Source organism: Heptranchias perlo, chromosome 1, assembly GCF_035084215.1.
Source record: "Heptranchias perlo isolate sHepPer1 chromosome 1, sHepPer1.hap1, whole genome shotgun sequence".
Classification (NCBI taxonomy): domain Eukaryota; kingdom Metazoa; phylum Chordata; class Chondrichthyes; order Hexanchiformes; family Hexanchidae; genus Heptranchias; species Heptranchias perlo.
In genome coordinates, this window is record NC_090325.1 from 188,415,938 (window position 1) to 188,439,844 (window position 23,907).

The 23,907-nt window shown below is 42.3% G+C and overlaps 1 protein-coding gene and 1 long non-coding RNA gene across 2 annotated transcripts in view; one reads left to right on the forward strand and one right to left on the reverse strand.

Annotated features, from left to right (window-relative positions):
• LOC137329953 (probable E3 ubiquitin-protein ligase HERC4) overlaps positions 1 to 23,907 on the forward strand; it is a 41,150-nt gene that overhangs the window by 14,136 nt on the left and 3,107 nt on the right. Inside the window, exons 9-22 of the mRNA XM_067994456.1 lie at positions 415 to 542; positions 1,364 to 1,423; positions 2,335 to 2,440; positions 2,828 to 3,020; positions 6,471 to 6,661; positions 6,776 to 6,889; positions 10,955 to 11,068; positions 13,274 to 13,444; positions 17,302 to 17,445; positions 18,540 to 18,706; positions 21,105 to 21,162; positions 21,504 to 21,556; positions 22,329 to 22,512; positions 23,489 to 23,591. Of these exons, the coding sequence (XP_067850557.1) occupies positions 415 to 542; positions 1,364 to 1,423; positions 2,335 to 2,440; positions 2,828 to 3,020; positions 6,471 to 6,661; positions 6,776 to 6,889; positions 10,955 to 11,068; positions 13,274 to 13,444; positions 17,302 to 17,445; positions 18,540 to 18,706; positions 21,105 to 21,162; positions 21,504 to 21,556; positions 22,329 to 22,512; positions 23,489 to 23,591 (1,786 nt within the window). The remainder of the gene's footprint in view (positions 1 to 414; positions 543 to 1,363; positions 1,424 to 2,334; positions 2,441 to 2,827; positions 3,021 to 6,470; positions 6,662 to 6,775; positions 6,890 to 10,954; positions 11,069 to 13,273; positions 13,445 to 17,301; positions 17,446 to 18,539; positions 18,707 to 21,104; positions 21,163 to 21,503; positions 21,557 to 22,328; positions 22,513 to 23,488; positions 23,592 to 23,907) is intronic.
• Positions 1 to 23,907, reverse strand: part of LOC137329995 (uncharacterized) — a 38,727-nt gene that overhangs the window by 1,568 nt on the left and 13,252 nt on the right. The window lies entirely within an intron of this gene.

Below are 23,907 nucleotides of genomic sequence, written 5' to 3' on the forward strand. Positions count from 1 at the left end.
AGTTCACTATCTCGGTGATATCACCAAGGGAATTACTTTGTCAATAAGGAAGAACAACTCTACCAAAACCAGTCATGATTTTGAACACCTCTATCAAATCTCCTCTTAACCTTCTCTGCTCTATGGAGAACAAACCAGCTTCTCCAGTCTCTCCACAAAACTGTGATTCTTGCATGATTTGTGGTTTAAATGGAATACTCAATGGTACGCCACTGGATACCGAATTCATCACTCCTGTGAGCAGGATCTCTTGCACTGTGGGCCTCCTTTGTGGGATTTGTTGCATGGCCAATGGCTTGCTGTTAAGTATATATCTTTAATTCGTGAAGGTCACACTAGTGACCAGTTGAGCTAAACTGCAATTGTTTTACAAACCTGCCGGTTTACTGTTTAATTACCCAACTTGCTTTTCAGCTTCCAATGCCTGCAGCTGACTTCCGCTACAGAGACAGTGCGCAGCAGATCCTCACGATGGATGAAACCATTGTCGATAAATGGATAAACACAGATGATTACAGCAAAGAAAGAAATGATGCAGAAAAGTCAGTACTGTTTATATCAGTTCTATGGTTTCTGTTCTAAGCATTTTTTAAGATAAGTTTTCACACCCATCATAGCTGAAAACATTTGCTATGTTCCGTGAATTCATAGCAATGGGTCACTCTAGTGGCACAGCTTGTTGGAGAACAATATGTGTCACGGAGAAGTAATATCATAGAACCATTCGGCCCATCGTGCCAGTGCTGGCTCTTTGAAAGACATATCCAATTAGTCCCATTCCCCCCACTCTTTCCCCATAGCCCTGCACATTTTTCCTTTTCAAGTATATATCCAATTCCCTTTTGAAAGTTACTATTGAATTTGCTTCCACCACCCTTTCAGGCAGTGCACTCCAGATCATGACAACTGGGTATGCACCTTTCTGTCTGTGATTCCCCATGTGGTAAGTTTACTATCTCGGAGCTACTTTGCCAAGAAGGAAGAACATCTCATTGGAGAGTGAACCAATCCAGGACTCTCTCTTGTGCCATGCAATAGTCAGTTACTAAGCAGTGGTGACATCCAGATGTCTCTCAGTTGGGTGATGTGAGAAGCCAAAGAAGGGACACAATGCTTTCTAAAAATGGAGGCCTAATAAATATTTTAGAGAAGGAAAGTACTTAGTGAGAAAATGATTGATTAAATGTGCCCTTCACTGATTTGTTATAAATAGAAGGCATTGAACGATCTACACAAGCTCACTATTGTTTTTCATGTAAGAATTATTTTGTTTTCTTATGTTAGAGAGATTTGTTAAAAGATATCACAGTCTTAAATGAGCAATACTCTTACTGACTCAACATTTTTGTCTTTCATGTGAAAGTGAAATTGGTTTAATATTTTCCTCCTCGTCCTGCCTCACTGGGAGTTTTCTGAGGAAAAGGTGAGTGGGACAGAAGCTAAGCAATTAAATCAATCTGAAGTGCAACAGACGTTTTATGGTCTGACTTTGAAGAAAGTAGAGAAAGAACTTGCATTTATATAACACCTTTCATGAGCTCAGGACGTCCCAAAGCACTTTACAGGCAATGAAGAACTTTTAAAGTGTAGTCACTGTTGTAATGTAGGAAATGTGGCAACCAATTTGTGCACAGCAAGGTCCCACAATGTGATAATGACCAGATAACCTGTTTCAGTGATGATGGTTGAGGGATAAATATCTCTCTGGACACCAGGGAGAACTCCCCTGCTCTTCTTCAAAATAGTGCCATGTGATCTTTTACATCCACCTGAGAGGGTAGACGGGACTTCTGTTTAACGTCTTATCCAAATGACAGCACAGCACACCCTCTACTACATGGGAGTAGATTTTATGCTCAAGTCTCTGAAGTGGGACTTGAACCCAAAACGTTCTGACTTAAAGGTGAGAGTGCTACAAACTGAGCCACAGCTGACAAGGCTACTGAGGTGTGCTTTGAAGGCCAAATGCCTGATTAGCATGTTGTTGGTCAAGCTAAACTGACACATCATCTTCCAGTTTCTATTGATTTTGTAACTTGGTTTTGATAGGAGAAAATAAAAATGTTAGCTAATAGCCTTACCAAAATAAAATACAGCTCATTACAAGAATGGTGGATTGGGTAAAAACCAGATTCACTTTTACCGTCAAAGGGAAAGTCTCGGCTGCTGATTCATGTGTTACGAGCAGTCGTTCCGTAAGACAGAAAATGTTTTGGACTTGGATCAAAGATGTGCTTAAATGAAGGACTTGGACTAATTTCATGCAGCAACTTTACTTGTTTTGTGAAGTATTATGTTACTGGTGTATTAAGAGTTTTGATGCTTGCCTTATAGTGATGGAGACCAGCTCAAAACAGGGAATGACCTTTTGAGCGTTGACGTGGAAGCAGCCAGAGAAATATTTGGGAAACTTACCGCAAAGGACTGGGTTGTCAAAAGGGTAAATATTTGCACTGTTTCATTGGGATATTCAAATAATTCATGCTTTCACCTCGTGAGTTCTGGACATCCTTACAGTGTGTAAAATACATATCTACATTATCCATCGTATAACATTTAGGTTTGTTAATTTTTCACACTAAATGAAATGATTAAAGTTGGAGTTTTAAAGCTAGATGGAACAACCTAATATTCTATGTTTAATGATGGAGACTCAGCACCCAGTATCACTGTAATAGGAAGAGAGAACTTGTATTTATATCGCACCTCTCAGGATGCCCCACTTGCACTTTTTGAACTCTGTGATGGTTGTTTATTGAATTAAGGTGAATTAACTAGTTATATATTGGTTCACATTTTCAGTAAAGGTCATGGATTTGTTTTACAGATAACTTCAAGCCTGGCGTTAAAATTAATTCCAAATCTTAAGATATTGCGTCGTGACAAAGAAGCATTGATGATTTACGTCATTCTGCCAGAGTGCTCCGTGATGCAACAAGATAAGGACACGGATGGGGAACTGGTTATTATCTGTGCGGGAGCCATTGCAAGGCTAGATAATACTTCAAAAAGCACTCTGGGTAAGAGACTGAACAATAATGCACATTGTAGCTCTTGTGCACGTATTCAGTTACAGAGATAGAAGTAGGTGTGGAGATACTGAAAAGGAAAGGGTATCAGTACTATATTGCAATTTTGATTGTTAAAGTGAAATAGGAATCTGCAATTGTCTGAAACAGTGGGGACAATTTTTATCTTTGGTTATAAGTCAGTTCTAATTTGGTTCACATTTCTTTAAGACCCGCCTGAATCTCAAATGCAACTAGCACTCAATTCTCCAGTCTAAATTAATTTGCATAATTATTCACAACTCCAGGTGCAAACTCAGACAGGTCTAGGGATGACACCACTGGTAGGAGAGGAAAATTGTGTGTTAAGTCAAATTTAAAGGGACGTGGACAATGAAAGGGTAAGGAGGAGGACAAAATTTCACAGCTTCTGCAGAGCCTTAAAAGGTATGTCTACTCATCTATAGCCAACACCAAGGCTGATGGGATAGGGGATTAAGAAATGGGAGGCCAGCGATTAAGGGAAAGAGACACCCAGCTGCAGGCATGACTATGCAGACAATAGAGGTGCAACTCAGCACCCGACCTCTTCTTTGATGGCTGTTCAAGTCAAAGAGGTGCTGCTTGAGGTTCTTGTGAGGAGGGTTGTCCTCTGTTCCATTCTGGAGCACCATCCCATATTGCAGCATTGCAGCCTGACTGCAAGGAGGCGGAGCCAAGTTTCAGGCTACAGCTGACCACTACTGACCACCACTGACCACTACTGTCCCTGTGCGTGTGCAAGCTCGATGATGCATGGTAACCGTTGATGTTCATGCAGCTGATGGCCCAGCTCGACATCTGCCCGTCTTTTGGCCTGGATCCTGAGAAGGTAGATTCTCATGTCCATCACCAAGTTGGTTTTCCAAGGCCTATAGTAATGGTTGGTGGCATCTTGGCAGGTGCAGCCAAACAGGCAACACTGGCTCCTGTTCACCCAGCATGCCATCTTCCATTCATAAAGAATGACATACTGCGATTGTGGTGATTCTCAAATAACATCCTAGTAGAATGGTTAGTCAGGGATTTACATCTCACTTTGATGCCACCAGGGGCCTGCTGGTGCAATGCCTTTGGTAAGAGGAGTCTCCGCCTACACAACGTTTGCTGAAGTTAGGTACGTTACCTCTCTCTGCAGATGCAGGTGTCAGGGGGGTGGCACTGAGCAACTACTGGGCAGCATGTCATCCCTCTGTAGCGCCTCCTCTTGCTCTGAAAGCGTCAGCTCAGAAGACCCCCATTGGCAAATCCAACAGCTTAGGGCAAAAATTAAATGACAACTGGAACAAAGGCTCATGAGTCAGAAGTTCATGGGTTCAAACCCCATTCCAGAGACTTGAAACAGTAATCTAGGCTGACACTTCAGCGCAGTACTGCAGGAGTGCTGCACTGTCGGTGGTGCCGTCTTTTCGGATACAAAGTTAAACAGAAGCCCCGTCTATCCTCTCAGGTGGGCATAAAAGATCTCATGGCACTATTCAAAGAAGATCAGGGGCGTTCTCCCAGTGTCCTGGCCAACTTTTAACCCGCAACCAACATCTAATACCAATGATCTGGTCATTTATTTAATTGTTTTTTGTGGAACCTTGCTGTGTGCAAATTGGCTGCTGCGTATACCACATTACAACAGTTACATAGAGTCCACAGCGCACAAACAGGTCAACTGGTCTATGCCACCATTTATGCTCCACTCGAGCCTCCTCTTTCCCTACTACATCTGTCCTTATCAGCATATCCTTTTATTCCTTTCTCCCTTGTGTGCTTATCCAGCTTCCCCTTAAATGCATCTATGCTATTTGCCTCCACTACTCCTTGTGCTAGCGCGTTCCGCATTCTTACCACTCTTTGGGTAAAGAAGTTTCTCCTGAATTCCACATTGGATTTATTAGTGACTATCTTATATTGATGACCTCTGGTTTTGGACTCCCCACAAGTGGAAACATTTTATCTACGTCAACCTATCAAACCCTTTCATTATCTTTAAGACCTCAATCAGGTCCCCGCTCAGCCTTCTCTTTTCTAGAGAAAAGAGCCCCAGCCTGCTTAGTCTTTCCTTATAAGGATATCCTCTCAGTTTTGGTATCATCCTTGTGAATCTTTTTTGCGTCTTTTCCAGTGCCTCTATATCTTTTTTATAATATGGAGACCAGAACAGTGCATAGTACTCCAAGTGTGGTCTAACCAAGATTCTATACAAACTTAACATAACTTCTCTGCTTTTCAATTCTATCCCTCTAGAAATGAACCCCAGTGCTTGGTTCGCCTTTTTTATGGCCTTATTAACCTCCGTCATTACATTTAGTGATTTGTGTATCTGTACCCCGAGATCCCTTTGCACTTCTATCCCATTTAGACTCTTATTATCCAAACTTATTCTTCCTACCAAAATGCACCACCCCACACTTATCTATATTGAAATTCATTTGCCAGTTAGATGCCGATTCTGCAAGATTATTATTGTCTTCTTGCATTTTAACGCATTCTTCCTTTGTATTAATTTCACCCCCTGATTTCGTGTCGACCGCAAATTTTGAAATTGTACTTCTGATTCCCAGGTCCAAATCTTGATGTAAATTATGAACAACAGTGGTCCCAGCACTGACCCCTGTGGAACACCACTTCCCACCTTTTGCCAATCTGAGTAGCCACCCTTAACCCCTACTCTCTGTTTTCTGTTTGGAGCTAACTTGCTATCCATTCCTCTACCTGTCCCCTGACTCCACAGGCTCTGACCTTAGTCATGAGTCTACAATGCCGTACCTTATTGAAAGCCTTTTGAAAATCCAAATATATTACATCTACTCCATTACCCTTGTCTGCTCTTTCTGTTACTTCTATAGTGACTATACTTCAAAAATACTTCATTGGCTGTAAAGCACTCTGGGATGTCCTGAGGTGGTGAAACCTGCTATATAATTGCAAGTTCTTTCTTTGTTTAAATTGAAGTTATCCACTGATCATTTTTTAAAAATTCTACGCTTTATCTTGAAAGTATTCCCCCTCCCTGGTTTTCCTTTCCCTTTAAGGTTTTATTGGGCAGTGCAATCTGCCAGATCTCACACCAATCTGGCAAAGTTCTGTTCTGCATGGAACTCTCGTTATTGTGGATTGTAAAGACAGGCGTTCGTCACAGAATGGAGATTTGTACAAATAAATCAGCAAAAAACATTTGGCAACATCTTTGGATTTCATTGGTTGGTGATTAAGTTGCTGTTCCCGCATAACATTCCTTTGTCTGTTATTTTAACACATGCCTGTGCTCTTATTTTAAAACAGCAGATATAGAAATGTTATACAAAGGCGTTCATATCCATTAATATCGCCAACAGTCATTTCTACGCTCATGTCTTCTGTTATGTTTCTATTGCTGGTAGTGCAGTTAATTGCAGGGGAGATAACATTGTGTTTTTTTTTGATAACTAGAAAAGTGCTGGTCAACCTTGAAATCATCGTATTTGAACAATCTTGTCCAGATGTTTAAGACTGCGGTGGTAATTCTGTTGACAGAACTCTTTTCCTTGCTTCAACAATTCCTCCCGACAAACCTTCCCTTCACTGACATATTGCAAAACATTTTAAAGGATGTCCTGGGTGTTCTAGAACTATTATATAATGTAAGTATCAGAAAAGCCAGCAATAATAAAGCACTCGTATCATTTTCTACAACTTTCTGTATTTTTGCTTTGAACACAGATGTTAAGATCGGTTTTTCATGCATTTCATCTTAGGCAAATATCAAGGCACGTCATTATATCCCACTAAACAAATTCTACATCGATGAAGTCCTCCTGTTTGATGTTAGTAATGACCTCATGAGATTTAGATATTGGCAACGGATAGCGGTAAGTTTCCAACAATATTCTTGAACCCTTGAAAAACGCTGGACCTGGATTACGACAGATGTCATGTGCTTGTACCTTTAAATCACTGCTTTGTGAAAGATCTTTTTCCTTCTCATTTCCCACTGTTTCAATGATCCTGTTTACATAACATTGTTATGCAGTCACACTGCCACTTGACCCGTTTTGAAGCTTTAGTGACAGATTCACTGGATTATTCACTGCACTGGCAAATGATTTCATCAGCGTTTCATCATGAAAAATAGAACATTGAATAATTCTAAAATCACTAGTTAAAAGGAGATCTATCTAATTGGGGTGTTCAAAGTTATGAGAGACTTTGATAAGGTAAATTGGGTAAAACTATTTCCACTGGTCAGTGATTTTAAAAGCAGACGGCATAAATTTATGATCACAGAACAGCGAAGGGACAGTTTAGGAGAAATGTTATAACTACGAAGATTGCTAGGACATGGAATGCCACATCCATGATAGCATAAAAGGCAAGTGGACAAAGATTTGAAAAAGGTAAATTTAAAAGGGTATGGGGAAAGGGCAGGGAATGTGACTAAGTGAGACAGGTACGATGGGCTGAATGTCCTCTGTCCATGCTGTAGAATCCTATGAAAGAATCACGAGTAAATTTCTTCCCTTTCATCCAGAATGCATGGAGCATTGGGACACCTCACGCCTTTATTACTGAGACACCTCACGCCTTTATTACTGGGACACCGCACGCCTTTATTACTGAGACACCTCACGCCTTTATTACAGGGACACCGCACGCCTTTATTACTGGGACACCGCACGCCTTTATTACTGGGATACCGCACGCCTTTATTACTGGGACACCGCACGCCTTTATTAATGGGACACCGCACGCCTTTATTAATGGGACACCACACGCCTTTATTACTGGACACTGCATATAAGGATATAAGAAACATAAGAAATAGGAGCAGGAGTAGGCCATAGGGCCCCTCGAGTCTGCTCCGCCATTCAAAAAGCTCATGGCTGATCTTCGACCTCAACTCCACTTTCCCGCCTGATTCCCATATCCCTTGATTCCCCTAGAGTTCCAAAATCTATCTATCACAGCCTTGAATATACTCAATGACTCTGGGGTTGAGAATTCTAAAGATTCACAACCCTCTGAATGAAGAAATTCCTCCTCATCTCAGTCTTAAATGGCCGACCCCTTATCCTGTGACTATGTGCCCTAGTTCGAGACTCTCCAGCCAGGGGAAACAACCTCTCAGCATTTACCCTGTCAAGTCTCCTCAAATTCTTGTATGTTTCAATGAGATCACCTCTCATTCTTCAAAACCCCAGAGAGTATAGGCCCATTCTACTCAATCTCTCTTCATAGGACAACCCTCTCATCAAAGGAATCAATCTAGTGAACCTTTGTTGCACCGCCTCTAAGACAAGTATATCCTTCCTTAGATAAGGAGACCAAAATTGTATACAGTACTCCAGGTGAGGTCTCACCAAAGCCCTGTACAATTGTGGTAAAACTCTTGTACTCCAATCCCCTTGTAATAATTGCTTGCTGTACTGCATATGAACTTTTTGTGCTTCTTGTACAAGGACACCCAAATCTCTCTGAACACCAACATTTAATAGTTTCTCACCATTTAAAAAATATTCTGTTTGTCTGTTCTTCCTACCAAAGTGAATAACCTCACATTTCCCCACATTATACTCCATCTGCCACCTTCTTGCCCACTCACTTAACCTGTCTATATCCCTTTGCAGACTGTTTGTGTCCTCCTCGCAGCTTACTTTTACACCTAGCTTTGTATCGTCAGCAAACTTGGATGCATTATACTTGGTCCCTTCATCCAAGTTATTAATGTAGATTGTAAACAGCTGAGGCCCCAGCACTGATCCTTTCAGCACCCCACTAGTTACAGCCAACCTGAAAATGACCCGTTTATCCCTACTCTCTGTTTTCTGTCCATTAACCAATCCTCTATCCATGCTAATATATTACCCCCAACCCCATGAGCCCTTATCTTGCATAACAACCTTGTGGCGCCTTATTGAATGCCTTTTGAAAATCCAAATGGACTACATCCATTGGTTCCCTTTTATCTACCCTGCTAGTTTTATCCTCAAAAAGCTCCAGTAGATTTGTCAAACACGATTTTCCTTTCATAAAACCATGTCGACTCTGCCTAATCATATTATGATTTTCTAAGTGCCCTGTTACCACTTCCTTATTAATGGTTTCCAGCATTTTTACCATGACTGATATCAGGCTAACCGGCCTGTAGTGCCCTGTTTTCTCTCTCCCTCCTTTCTTGAATAGGGGGTTACATTTACTACCTTCCAATCCACTGGGATCATTCTAGAATCTAGGGAATTTTGGAAGATCACAACCAATGCGTCCACTATCTCTGCAGTCACCTCTTTTAGACCCCTCGGATGTAGGCCTTCAGGTCCAGGGGATTTATTGGCTTTTAGTCTCATTACGTTTTCTTTACTGATATTAATTACTTTAAGTTCCTCACTCTCATTAGCCCCTTGGTTCCCCACTATTTTTGGTATGCATTTTGTGTCTTCTACTGTGAAAACAGATACAAAAGATTTGTTTAACGTCTCTGCCATTTCCTTATTCCCCATTATAATTTCTCCTGTCTCAGCCTCTATGGAACCAACGTTCACTTTTGCTACTCTCTTCCTTTTTACATACTTGTAGAAGCTCTTACAATCCATTTTTATATTTCTTGCTAGTTTACTTTCATATTCTATTTTCTCCCTTTCTATCAATTTTTTGGTCATCCTTTGCTGTTTTCTAAAACTCTCGCAATCCTCAGGCTTACTACTCTTCTTCACAACATTATAGGCCTCTTTTAATCTAATACTGTCCTTAATTTCTATAGTTAGCCACGGATGAATCAATTTCACGTGGAGTTTTTATTTTTCAATGGGATGGATATTCGTTGAGAATATTGAAATATTTCTTTAAATGTTCGCCATTGCGTATCTATCTTTTAATCTAATTTCCCTATCTACCTTAGCCAGCTCGCCCCTCATACCTATGTAATTGGCTTTATTTAAGTTTAAGACTCTAGTTGCGGACTTAAGTATATCACTCTCAATCTCAATGTGAAATTCTATTATATTATGATCACTCTTCCCCAGAGGATCCTTTACTGTGAGATTACTAATTGACCATGTCTCATTACACAATACAAGATCTAAAATAGCCTGTTCCCTGGTTGGTTCCATGATGTATTGTTCTAGGAAACTGTCTCGAATATCTATTACTGGGACACTGCGTACCTTTATTACTGGGACAATGTATATCTTTATTACTGGGAGATTGTATATCTTTATAACTTTTTTTATACCAACAGAAATTGGATCCAAAAATGGGCAACGCCTGATGATCTTTTTCCTGCTGACTTTCATTAGGCAGAGATGCTTGTGACCCTGGAACAGCATCACAAAATTACTTTTAGATAAGCAAGTAACAATCAGAAAATGTAACATCTGACCCTAAATAGACAAGAGCCTTAATATAGTAGATATATTTTATTAATGTTATTCGTGTGATGAAGCCTACAGCAGCACACACCGAAATGTTGACCAGTTGTCAAAAGAACCCACAAACTCTTAGAACCAACAATAAGACACACAGGGATAGAAATTTGTCTCGGCCCGTTCTTAGGCTTGAAATGTTCGGTGAATTTCCAGCACACGCCAGAATCCAGAGGCCCGAGGCTCGCCCGAAATTGGGCCAACGAATTTCATGGAAAGGTCCACAAACAGGTGTTATGCCCCTCATTTCATATTCAAGGCGCCTAATGCCTATTTTAGGCGGCTGCCAGGGACGCCTGAATATCGACGGATCCATTTTTTGGGATCGCACGTATTTCAGGCGCCTTGAAGTCGGTCCGTTTTGCCCCCATTTTTAGCCCGGAAAATGGGCTCAAGGAGAAACAGTTTCTCCCGCACATTGCCCACCCATCACAATCCTCTGGCTTCCACAAAATTGGTTAATTGTGGTTCGTTTGTGCATGAAACGGTCATAAATCTTACGATTTTCTTATCCGACAGCCTGCTGAATTGGAAAAGAAGAATGCTCCCCTGATGTTCTGCTGCTATCCATTTATCCTTAATTTAGTTGCCAAGATTCGGGTACTTCATACAGATTCAGTTTGCAAGAAAATGGTAACGAATTTTATGAATATGGGATAAAATAAGTAATTATAATGTGATTATAAGTCTGTATTATAAAACAGAACTGTCACTTTGTGGATTAACGGGTGAGAAGACATTTTCTGGTATTGTAAAGAGGTACAAAGACAGCGTTTGTGTCATGACTCAACTTTGTTTTTTCCAATTACAGACATGTAAGGTATAAGCAATACGTTACTGGATTTATTAACGTATTAATAAGTTAAGTTATTAATCCAGAGACCTGGACTAGTAATCCAGAGAATAAAGTTCAAATCCATGGATGCCCACAGCATCTAGAGCTCACATCCTGCCCCGCCAGTTTGAGAATTTGAATTCAGTTTCGAAAAATTTGGAAATAAAAAGCTGGTATCAGTAAAAGTGACCATGAAGCTGTCGGATTGTCATAAAAACCCAACTGGTTCACCAATGTCCTTTAAGGAAGGAAACCTGCCATCCTGGACTATATGTGAGTCCAGTCCCTCACCAATGTGGTTGACTCTTAACTCCCCTCTGAAGAAGCCTAGCAAGCCACTCAGATCTACAAGGGCAACTGGGGACGGGCAATAAATGTCGACTTTGCCAGCAACGCCCAAATCCCGACAATTAATTTTTAAAAATTTGTCACTTCACTCTCTATAATATATTAAAAATCTTACATCTGCACGCACTTCCTGTCAACTTTTTCCATTATAAATTTCTAGGTCCACATTTATAATGGAAACTGCCTATGTAAAGCCATCATGTGATACTAACACTGTCCCCCAGTGGAGGCAATTCTACGCCACTCCTTGGCAGGAGGACATAATTTATATGGGCAGTTTCCATTATAAGTGTGGCCATAGGAATTTATAATGGCAATCTAAAAATAAGGACAGAATGTATGATTTTAAAATGTGGACTGAATTACAGCTGCATGCCCTGGTCCAATTATCTCTCACCCTCTAACCCCCCTTCACCTGAAGACTACACTTGATCTTATCTCCTCGTGTGCAACACCATGGGAGATCGACCCGTTCTGAAAATAAGGCTTGTACCATTCTTTTAAATTACTGTATGCTTGACTTGGTGTGGAGTAGGGGAAGAATTTATTTTACAGTTGCTTTGAGTCTTTCAGCTGCCTAGGCCCTTAACTCTGGAATTCCCTCTGTAAACTTCTCTGCCTCTCTACCTCTCTCTCATCCTTTAAGACGCTCCTTAAAACCTAGCTCTTTGACCAAGATGTCCTAATGTCTCCTTATGTGGCCAGGTGTCAAATTTTGTCTGATAACGCTCCCGTGAAGCGCCTTGGGACGTTTTACCACGTTAAAGGTGCTATATAAATGCAAGTTGTTGTTGTATCAAAATCCTTCTCTTTGTTCCACAGGCTCACTAATCTCCATAGGTCATGCACCATTGCCCAGCCGAGAGGACTAGCACGCTGCCCCCAGACCTCCGCTGGTGCCCTTCAGCCCAGCCACTGGAATGTGCAGCAGCAGTTAGCAGAGCAGACCTGCCTAGGGTTGCCCACTCTCCTGTCTTGCCTTGGAGTCCCTCGGAATTAAAGGCTAATCTCCCAGACACTCCTGCGAGCAATCTGGGAGGAAAATCATCGGGGAATCTTCTGTTCCCGTTTCGCTCCGGCTGGACAAAAGGCAGGGCCGCGACATGCCCAGGATACAATGCAGTCCTGGCGCATTCACGCTCCGGTAAAACCATGCGGTGGATAGAGCAGTTTCTGGAGCACAGAGGATTGTGGGTATTACATAGAATTACATAGAATTTTACACCACTGAAACAGGCCAATTCGGCCCAACAGGTCTATGCCGGTGTTCATACTCCACATGAGCCTCCTCTCACCCTACTTCATCTAGCCCTATCACCAATTCCTTCTATTCCTTTCTCCCTCATGTACTTATCTAGCTTCCCCTTAAATGCATCTATGCTATTCGCCTCAACTACTCCATGTGGTAGCAAGTTCAAAATTCTAACCACTCTCTGAGTAAAGAAGTTTCTCCCGAATTCCTTCTTGGATTTATTAGCGACTATGTTATATTTATGGCCCCTAGTTTTGGACTCCCCCACAAGTGGAAACATTTTCATCTCACTAACGGGTCAAAATGGCCAAGAATTATCATTTAGCTGTCAGTATATTCAATGTTTTGTTTAACATGATGATAGCGTGTAATATCTTGATCTTTTCTGATTTGTATCGGTTAGTTGGCCGGCGCTGAAGCTGTGAATTTCACAAGGGTCAATATCTTCATGGGAAACCCTGAACCTCCCAAGTATCCCATGTTCAAATTGAAGGTCAATCGCCAGCACTTGGTTGCTGATGTCCTTAAAAAGTTGAAAAATGTGGATGAGAGCGACCTGAAGAAAGAACTTATGGTAAAAACAAAATTCTCTTTAGCACTATAACTATTATTATTAGTTGTTTTGGGGCACGGTATTATAGTGGTTATGTTACTAGACTAGTAATCCAGAGAACGTGAGTTCAAGTCCTGCCATAGCAGTTTGAGAATTTGATTTCAGTTTAAAACATCTGGAAAGAAAAAGCTGGTATCAGTAAAAGTGACCATGAAGCTGTCAGATTGTCGTAAAAATCTAACTTGTTCACCAATGACCTTTAAGGAAGGAAACCTGCTGTCTTAACCCGGTCTGGCCTATATGTGACTCCAGTCCCACACCAACACGATTGACTCTTAATGGCCACTCAGTTGTCTTCAAAAAAAACCACTGCCAATGGTTCAAGAAGAAGGCCTACCACCACCTTCAAAGGGCAACTAGGGATAGGTAACAAGTGCCGGCCTTGCCAGTGATACCCACATCCTGAGAATTAATTAAAAAAAAATCTTTATAGCAGTTGGAAATAAGGGGTAAATTCAACAATTTACACTTGTAATGGGGAGCCTCTTTTTAAAAATTTGTTCATGGAATGTGGGTGTCGCTGGTGAGGCCGGCATTTATTGCCCATCCCTAATTGCCCTTGAGAAGGTGGTGGTGAGCCGCCTTCTTGAACCGCGGCAGTCCGTGTGGTGAAGGTTCTCCCACAGTGCTGTTAGGAAGGGAGTTCCAGGACTTTGACCCAGCGATGATGAAGGAACGGCGATATATTTCCAAGTTGGGATGGTGTGTGACTTGGAGGGGAACGTGCAGGTGGTGTTGTTCCCATGTGCCTGCAGCTCTTGTCCTTCTTGGTGGTAGAGGTCGCGGGTTTGGGAGGTGCTGTCGTAGAAGCTTTGGCGAGTTGCTGCAGTGCATCCTGTGGATGGTACACACTGCAGCCACTGTGCGCCGGTGGTGAAGGGAGTGAATATTTACGGTGGTGGATGGGGTGCCAATCAAGCGGGCTGCTTTGTCCTGATGGGAGCTTGGCTCAGAGATAGGGCCACAACACTTGTAGCACCGATTCTCTAACTCACACTGTGCAAGGCTTCCCACTGTGAGTGCAGGATCACTGAATAAAATATTTAAGTCATTGATTTAGTGGGTGGGCAACACTGTGACAGATGGAGTTCAATGTGGGTAAGTGTGAGGTCATCCACTTTAGACCTAAGAAAGACAGATCAAAGAATTTTCTAAATGATGAGAAGTCAGGAGCAGCGGGGAGATTTAGGCATCCAGATACAGAAATCACTAAAAGCTAGTAGACAGGTACAAAATGTAATTTAAAAAGCTATAGGAATGTTGGCATTTATCTCATGACGGTGGGAATACAAAGGGGTGGAAGTTATGTTCCAGTTATACAAAGCTCTGGTTAGACCCCATTTAGAATATTGGGGTTCAGTTCTGGGCACCGCACCTCAGGAAGGATATATTGGCCTTGGAGGGGGTGCAGCGCAGATTCACCAGAATGATACTGGGGCTAAAAGGGTTAAATTATGGGTACAGCTTGCATCAACTAGGCTTGTGTTCCCTTGAGTATGGAAGATTAATTGGTGACCTAATTGAGGTGTTTAAGATGATTAAAGGATTTGAAAGGATAGATAGAGAGAAACTATTTCCTCTGGTGGAGAAGTCCAGAACAAGGGGGCATAACTTTAAAATTAGAGCGAGGCCATTCAGGGGTGATGTCAGGAGGCACTTCTTCACACAAAGGGGAGTGGAAATCTGGAACTCTCCCTCCCCCAAAAAAAGCTGTTGAGGCTGGGGGTCAATTGAAAATTTTAAAACTGAAATTGATAGATTTTTGTTAGACAAGTGTATTAAGGGTTACGGAACCAAGGCGGGGAGATGGAGTTGAGATCCAGATCAGCCATGATTTAATTGAATGGCGGAACAGGCTCGAGAATCTGAATGGCCTACACCTGTTCCTATGTTCCAGTAGTGCGACTGCACTTACAATACTGTGTACAGTTCTGGTCGATGCAGTACAGAAAATATATTGCAGCGATTGAAAGGATACAAAAGATGTCAACCAGAATGATTGAGGGGATGGAGGGATTGGATCATGACGAACGACTACATAAATTGGTCATGTTCTCATTGGTTATGTTGAGTGGAGATATGTTTGCTGTTTTTAGGATTCTAAAGGGACTAGATAATGTAGACCATGACCAGTTGTTTCACCTTGTCCAGAACAGTAGAGCCACAGGACACGGCCTGCGCTTGAAGGGGGCAAATTCAAAACTAATCTGTGGAAACAATATTTCAGTGAGCGAGTGGTTAATCTATGGAACAGGCTCCCTGTGGAGATGGTGGAAGCAGATTCGTTCAAATGCAAATTAGAGACATTTCTTACAGAAAGTAACATTTTGGGATGCAATATATGAGTAATTTAAGACGTGACATAAGGACGCCATATTGCAACGGTGCACTCTCCGAACGCTGGTGAATCGATGGAGTAAGTTCGCGAATGCGCAGTAAAACCCCGAAATCACAAACTTCCTTCCATTGGTTCGCTAGCGGTTTGACAGTTACGAATTAAAGGGCCACCTACGCTACAATCAAACACAATCAGGAAACATTTGTAAACGTACCCATCTGCCCAGCTGAAACAAAGATACTTACGTCACCAAAAGGTATAAGATATTATGGGGAACAGATAGGGTGGATAGAGAGAAACTATTTCCGCTGGTTGGGGATTCTAGGAGTAGGGGGCACAGTCTAAAAATTAGAGCCAGACCTTTCAGGAGCGAGATTAGAAAACATTTCTACACACAAAGGGTGGTAGAAGTTTGGAATTCTCTTCCACTAACGGCAGTTGATACTAGCTCAATTGCTAAATTTAAATGTGAGATAGATAGCTTTTTGGCAACCAAAGGTATTAAGGGATATGGGCCAAAGGCAGGTATATGGAGCTAGATCACAGATCAGCCATGATCTTATCAAATGGCGGAGCAGGCACGAGGGGCTGAATGGCCTACTCCTGTTCCTATGTTCCTATGTATGCTGGAAAATACCAACCCTACACCACTTTTTGAAAGTGCGGTGATTGTTAATGACTGCGAAACAACAAAAAATTAAATTTTAAAAATGTGGAATGTCGAATTACTCTTATTTTAATATTTTTTAATCATTAAAAAAAAATTTTAATTAAAAATTTAAAAAAATGTTTTTATTACTTGTAACTTCTCTAAGCTTCATTAGATTAAATCATTTCCTTGGTTTTTTATAATAAGATTTGTTAAATTTTTATTTACACTAGCATAGAGAGGTTCACTTTAAATAAACGAGTTTTACTTGCCTGCTTGTGGGCAGGGCTTCCATTCTAGATGCTGGAACTAAAATGCTGGAAAGAAATCGCGACATCAGCCCACGCTGTTCAAGGCTGGGCTGATGTCGCGATTTCTTTCCAGCATTTTAGTTCAAGCAATTCCAAGCCATGGATCCGAAGTAAGTTAATTCGTTCATTTTATTTGTAGGTGTTGCTGCGGAATTTGCCACGCCGATATGAGCAATTTCCGGACCGTGGTAAGTGTAAAATGCTTGGGAGGAACAGGTGACTTTGGACCTATGGTTCCCAAAGCTCTCCACCACTGGGGTTTTCCTCGCCTCATATCTGGGTCTGTTGTAGACTAATTGATAGAGATTGATTGCTATGATTAGTCAGTAACTCCACTATCCTTGTATCATGCGACTACCAGGATGGTAGAAGGCGAACTAGATGGACCTCAGTCTTTCTCGTCCAGCAATTCCTATGTTCCTATGTATGTCTCTCGTTTTGTTGTTCAAACACTAATTTCAGAAAGTAAATGTGCAAACGTGTTTCTGCACAAATATTTGCACTGTTTTTATTTCTTTAGGTGAACTTTGATGGAGAACCAGGTATCGATCTAGGAGCTATAAGACGGGAATTCTTCCTGTCTATTTTTGCAGAGTTGATTCAACCAGAGTCAGGACTGTTTATGTATAAAAAAAAATTCACAACAATCTGGTTTCCCTCCAAGGTGAGACAAAGTAACTTCTTATTTAAAGCAACCAGTATGCCAGCACACACAGATGGTACTATGATACCCCAGATTTTGCAAAACAACCTTGAAATAGTGGGTGCTTCTGAGCTGCTGCCTGAAACTGACAAGCACATTCTAATCTGTAAAGTTTTCTCACCAAAAGTGTTGAGCTCGGGTTACCTGAGGCCCTGTTTACTTATCACAGTCAGACTTTGTGACCTTAAATAGACACAGCTCTACCTTAACTGCAGAATAATACATTGTGCTTTACATGGTCCTTGTAAAACAGCAGATATCCAACTTATTGTGAGCAGTGCCCAAGGAGGGCCCATATATCTCTCATCTCGCCCTGCTCCCCCGTGTCCATCACCCTTCAGGCACCACACTTCGTACGCAAATGTTTGCACATATTTGCATGTGATTGGCTCAAATTTCATGTTCATAGAAATGCAACAAATGACAATTGAACAGGTAGGGAATTCACCAATCAAAATCAGGAAAAACAAAATTCATCAACTTCCAATGAGGAACTACTAAGACACATGAAAGCCAGTAAAAAGGAGGTGGTGAACCAATAAAATCACTCCAATTTTTTAGAGGGTTCTAGATTTCCACTCCCCTTTGCGTGAAGAAGTGCTTCCTGACATCACCCCTGAATGGCCTAGCTCTAATTTTAAGGTTATGCCCCCTTGTTCTGGACTCTCTCACCAGGGGAAATAGTTTCTCTCTACCCTATCAGATCATTTGATCACCTTAAACACCTCAATTAGATCACCCCTTAATCTTCTATACTCAAGGGAGTACAGGCCTAGTCTATGCAACCTGGCCTCATAATTTAACCCTTTTAGCCCCAGTATCATTCTAGTGAATCTGTGCTGCACGTCCTCCAAGGCCAATATATCCTTCCTGAGGTGCAGTGCCCAGAACTAAATGCAGTATTCCAGATGGGGTCTAACCAAACCTCTGTACAGCTGTAACATAACTTCCATCCCTTTGTATTCCAGCCCTCTTGAGCTAAAGGCCAACAATCTGTTAACCTTTTTAATTATTTCGAGTGCATTATTATATTCTGTTATCATCTTTCATTATAGACGTCAGTGCCCATTGAAAACTACTTCCTGCTTGGAATATTGTGTGGCCTCGTTGTGTATAATAACAGTTTAGTCTACATCCCCTTCCCACTTGCACTGTTTAAGAAGCTACTGAACGTGAAGCCCACTTTGGAGGATCTGAAGGAGCTGGATCCTGATTTGGGGAAGTAAGTTCCTAAGTCTGCGGCAAGTTGTTCGTAGACAGATTTTATGCTGTTGCAGTTCACATCTATGTTTAATGAGATATCTGGTTCAGCATTAGGCACAATGTGAGAAAGCACTGGTACACGGGGAAGAGTGGGCAACAGAAGTAAGAGGAAGACCAATCCCCACATCAGGTCCCAAGATGAAAAGATACTGTCATCAGTTTACAGGAGTCCCAAGGCCCAGATCAGCTCCAAACCATTTGATCCAAGACTGTTGGAGTAGAGCTGAGCTTGTTTTTCTAATGTTGGGCTCTTTACCTTCGCCTGTATAAATATTGCAACAGTTGCTGAACATTGTTTTTACTGAAGGGTTATCTCTAATCCATTGAAGTGTAGAATTCAAACAGCTCAATCAGGCACAAGGAATCTCCCTCAAAAGCCTCAGTTGCCTAAGTGGTCAGGTTCTCAAACTCTTGCTCGAGGAACTAGCCCTGGTTCATCTGTCTCATGTCAAGTGGATCTATGGCAGTATCAGTTGCCCTGGTGCCTCTTTCAAGTGGTCATTCAAGTACAACAACAACTTTAACGTAGTAAAATGTCCCAAGGCGCTTCACAGGAGCGATTATCAAACAAAATTTGACACCGAGCCACATTAGGAAATATTACGACAGGTGACCAAAAGCTTGGTCAAAGAGGTTGGTTTTAAGGAGCATCTTAAAGAAAGAGAGCGAGGTAGAGAGGCGGAGAGGGTTAGGGAGGGAATTCCAGAGCTTAGGGCCGAGGCAGCTGAAAACACGGCCGCCAATGGTGGTGCAATTAAAATCGGGGATACGCAAGAGGCCAGAATTGGAGGAGCGCAGAGATCTTGGAGGGTTATAGGGCTGGAGGAGGTTACAGAGATAGGGAGGGGCGAGGCCACGGAGGAATTTGAAAACAAGGATGAGAATGGGTGAACGGGACTTGGTGCGAGTTAGGATATGGACAGCAGAATTTTGGATGAGCTCAAGCTTATGGAGAGTGGAAGGTGGGAGCCCGGCCAGGAGAGCATTCTTCACGTGCGAAGATAAGAGAGTGAATTCGATCAGCTACAGGCCCATGAGGACTATCACAGCTGAGCCAAGTATTGTCTTCATACAGCATTGGCACACATGCATATCTAGTGGGGGTCACTGAATAGCGATCAGGTGCAGGAGACCTGACCAGTTTTTATTTATTCTTTCGCTCTGACTTTCTTTTACCTGAACTGCTATTTCTCTGACCTTTCCTGGGATACTCCAATGCTTTGTATCTTTGAACTTTTCTGATCCCATTTTCTGGGCCAGTAACTTCGAGAGAAGGATGATTAGCTACACATATTGGGCCAGATCTTGCTGGAGCGGAGGGTTAGTTAAACTTATTTCTGCACCCTTCAGCTCGAAATTTTTTTGCATCGTAACTTGCTGGAAGTGCGAGTTGATAATGGCACGTCGAGCGCAACGGGCGTCTGGGACCTTAGTGAACAGCGGGACCAACAGTCTATCTCCTTAACCAATGAGAATTATGGGTTGAGAAAGAAATAGGAATAACGGAGAAGGAGGGTGAATTAGAGTCAAATCAGGTACAGAAAGAGAAATAGAGAGGAAAAGAGATTAAGAGAAGATTAAGAGAGAGAAAAAAGGGACAGAAAAGTAAGTAAAAAATTTTAAATTTAAAATTTGACATTTTTAAAATCTCTTAACAACAGTTTATTACATGTAGGAATGAGATTGAACAGTTTAAATTATTCCCTTTGTGGGCCAGAGAGGTTTATAGGCATTGCATTAACAATTATCACGTCGTTAAAAAGGCACTTATGCTGTTAAATTCCAGCCCTAACTTCCCGTGGCGAATTTAATGGGCAATTAATGTGCAATTAATCTGGCAATTTCTTAAAAGTAACGGGGATGCTGAAGGGCGAGATGCTGTTTGTGTGAAGCAAATGGCGGAGCGGTGTAAATCGACCAGCAAGTTCTGGACATCCGCAACTCACGCTGTATCTCTTAATCCCCTGAACTTGCTGGCCGATTTGTGCATTAATAACGGCGTGCGTCGTTAACCTGCCGTTACTTTTCCAGCACGTCCCGGCCCATTAAGACCTTCCTGATCTATGGTACAGTCTCTGCCTTGTCGTGAGTTATATGTCAGTCAGCCGGGGATATGTAATCTCTGCGCCTTGCGGAAACACCTAGCAGCAACCAGTTTTAGCCCTGTGTCTGCTACCGTCAGCAAGAAAGAATCCAATAAATAATCCATTGTTTTATTTCTGTCAAAACATCCCACAATAATTTTAAGCTTGGAGCTCCGACAGTGGTTTTACAGGTTTCCAGTTTTACTGTAGTTTGTGGTATTTTTAGTGAATTGTGTATTAAGAGATCTTATTTACATTCCTGATTGTTTCCAGGACCATGCAGGGCATTCTGGACAGTGACATGGTCAAAGATCTGGAAATGTCCTTTTCTGTGAGTAATCAATAATTTCTTTAAGCCAGACCGCATTGGAGCAGCTCCATACAGTTTGCACACAAATGGGAAAACTATATTTTTGAATTATGTACTTCAGTATATTTTTAAAAATTCAAATTTTCAGTCTCACCAGCTTATACAGATAAATATTTGCATCTGTATAATGCCTTCCATGTCAAAAGGTCTCAAATCACTAAAGTGAATTCCTTTTCAAAATAGTGCCATGCGATCTTTGCACCATCAGAATCGCTCGTCTTTAGCTGAACTTATTAAAGAAAACACAATAATGATTTGGACAGAAAGTCTGAAAGGATATTAACTGACTCTTTTTACTGCAGGATGTCGAACTTGTTCCAAATGGCAATAATCGGCCTGTGACTGACGAGAACAAGTAAGTTATAAGTAAACAATGGAGCTACAATGAAGTCAGTATTTAGAGCTTTAGATCTATATTATTCCTTCCTTTGACTTCCTGTCTCGCTCATCTCTCTTCCCCCTTCCAAACAAGAGACTTGTCCACTCAGTTTTTCACGCTCTCAGGCCTGATAAACATAGGCCCCAGATCCATGTTACATGTTGTATCTTCTGTCCGTGTAATCTCCTGGACTGGTTTCAATTGCCTGAGGGGGAAGGAGAGGAATTTTCCAGAGTTTTATTTCCACTTATCGGCCCTTGGGGTTTCTCCTGTGTTTTTTGCCTCTCCCAGGAGATTACACGGCCGCTGGGTGGGGTAGGAAGTGTCTAGTCACGATACTCCAGGCATCGATGCAGGCTCGATGGAGCAGCTGGTCTTTTCTTGCCCGTCATTCTCGTATGTATGTTCGTAATGCTGCACGCCACTCTGCCCATTTGTACCAGGCGTCGAGCGGCTTCTAACCAGACCAAAACAAAACTCCAGCCTGCTACCAGCATGTGTGATGCCAGTCCCATCCCTCCGGGAACACCTCACCCCTCCACCACCACCCCCTAGCCTGGTTCGGGCCTCCCGGGGTTGCTTTGGGCAGTCAGCACGGCCACACCACTGACCTTGCGCCCATTTTGGATGGAGGTCAAAGGTCAGCCCTCATTAATAACACTGAACTGCTTTCAAGTCAGTCTGTTCGTGTGGCATGCATTGAATTTTCTGGTTATATTTTAATATTGCGTTCTCTTTACAATCAAAGGGAGGAATTTGTGGAAGCCTATGTGAAATATATATTCACAGCATCAGTCAAGAAACCCTTTGATGAGTTTAGAAAAGGATTCTACAAAGTTTGTGACAAGGAGCTGCTAAAATTCTTTCAGCCTCAAGAGCTGATGGACTTATTGATTGGAAACGATGACTATGACTGGAATATTTTGGAAGAGGTTTGAAAACCATTCACAATATGTACAGAAATGCCTCCTCCTAATATCTTATTTTTGCAGCGCAGTCACTGTTGTAACCTAGGAAACACGCAATTTGAACACAGGAAGGTCCCACAAACAGCAATGGGATAACAACACTTCAGTTGTGCCTTCAACACAGAAAAACGTCCCACGATGATCAGCTTATATTTGGAGGATGCCACATTTCAATAGTGTTTATAGGCTGTCACACTCAGAGTGTCACACCACGACAGATCATATTATACTTTGTGATTGGCTCAAACAGCCACTATTTTAGGTCAAGCACGCTGATTCGGTCAAATATCCAATTGACTAAACATGAACCATTTCTACACCATGACCCTCCCCAATGTGTGCACTCCACCACCAGCCCCACTAACATGCTGCTGTGCTGTCAGGCCCCCTGCTGGTTTGCTCCTCTCCCAGTCCCCCCTGCTGGTTTGCTCCTCTCCCAGTCCCCCCTGCTGGTTTGCTCCTCTCCCAGTCCCCCCTGCTGGTTTGCTCCTCTCCCAGTCCCCCCTGCTGGTTTGCTCCTCTCCCAGTCCCCCCTGCTGGTTTGCTCCTCTCCCAGTCCCTCCTGCTGGTTTGCTCCTCTCCCAGGCCCCCTGCTGGTTTGCTCCTCTCCCAGAACCCCCTGCTGTTTGGCTCCTGTCCCAGTCCCGGTGCTGGTTTGCTCCTTTCCCAGTCCTCCCTGCTGGTTTGCTCCTGTCCCAGTCCCCCTGCTGGTTTGCTCTGCTATGCTTCATTCTCTGGTTTGGGATAGGACCACATGAAAGATCACAAATGCACTCCAGACACCAGACTACCAATGAGCAACCACAGGAGATCCACTAATACAATTAAAAACATTAATGTGACAATGTAAGGATTTGAGCTGCAAGCGTATCCTGGAGTGCTTGTTTGAGCTTTGTTGCATTATGCGTCTGTAAAATACTTATTATGTTTTATACAACAGAATACGGTGTATCAGGGGCGCTACAGCAGATCACATCCAACCATTAAAATGTTCTGGGAAGTGTTCCATGAGCTGCCTTTGGGTCAGAAGAAAAGTTTCCTCTGTAAGTACCTCACTGGGCTGTGGTTACATCACAGATTTAAGATGGAATACAAGTATTTCCAATATGCGCATCTACAGTAAACCCTTAGGGAATTCCACCACAAGGCCTCTCGCTGCCATTCAGGAGAAACCCCCATAACCAGCGTTTCTTTCCAGATTCCCGTAAGTTATCCAGGAGAAGCACAGCAGAAAGCTTTTACACCTGCCTGTCAACTGAACTTGGTCCCACACAAAGGGATTTGATGGGGTAGATACAGAGAAGCTATTTCCTCTAGTGGGGAGTCCAGAACAAAGGGGGCACAATCTTCAAATTAGAG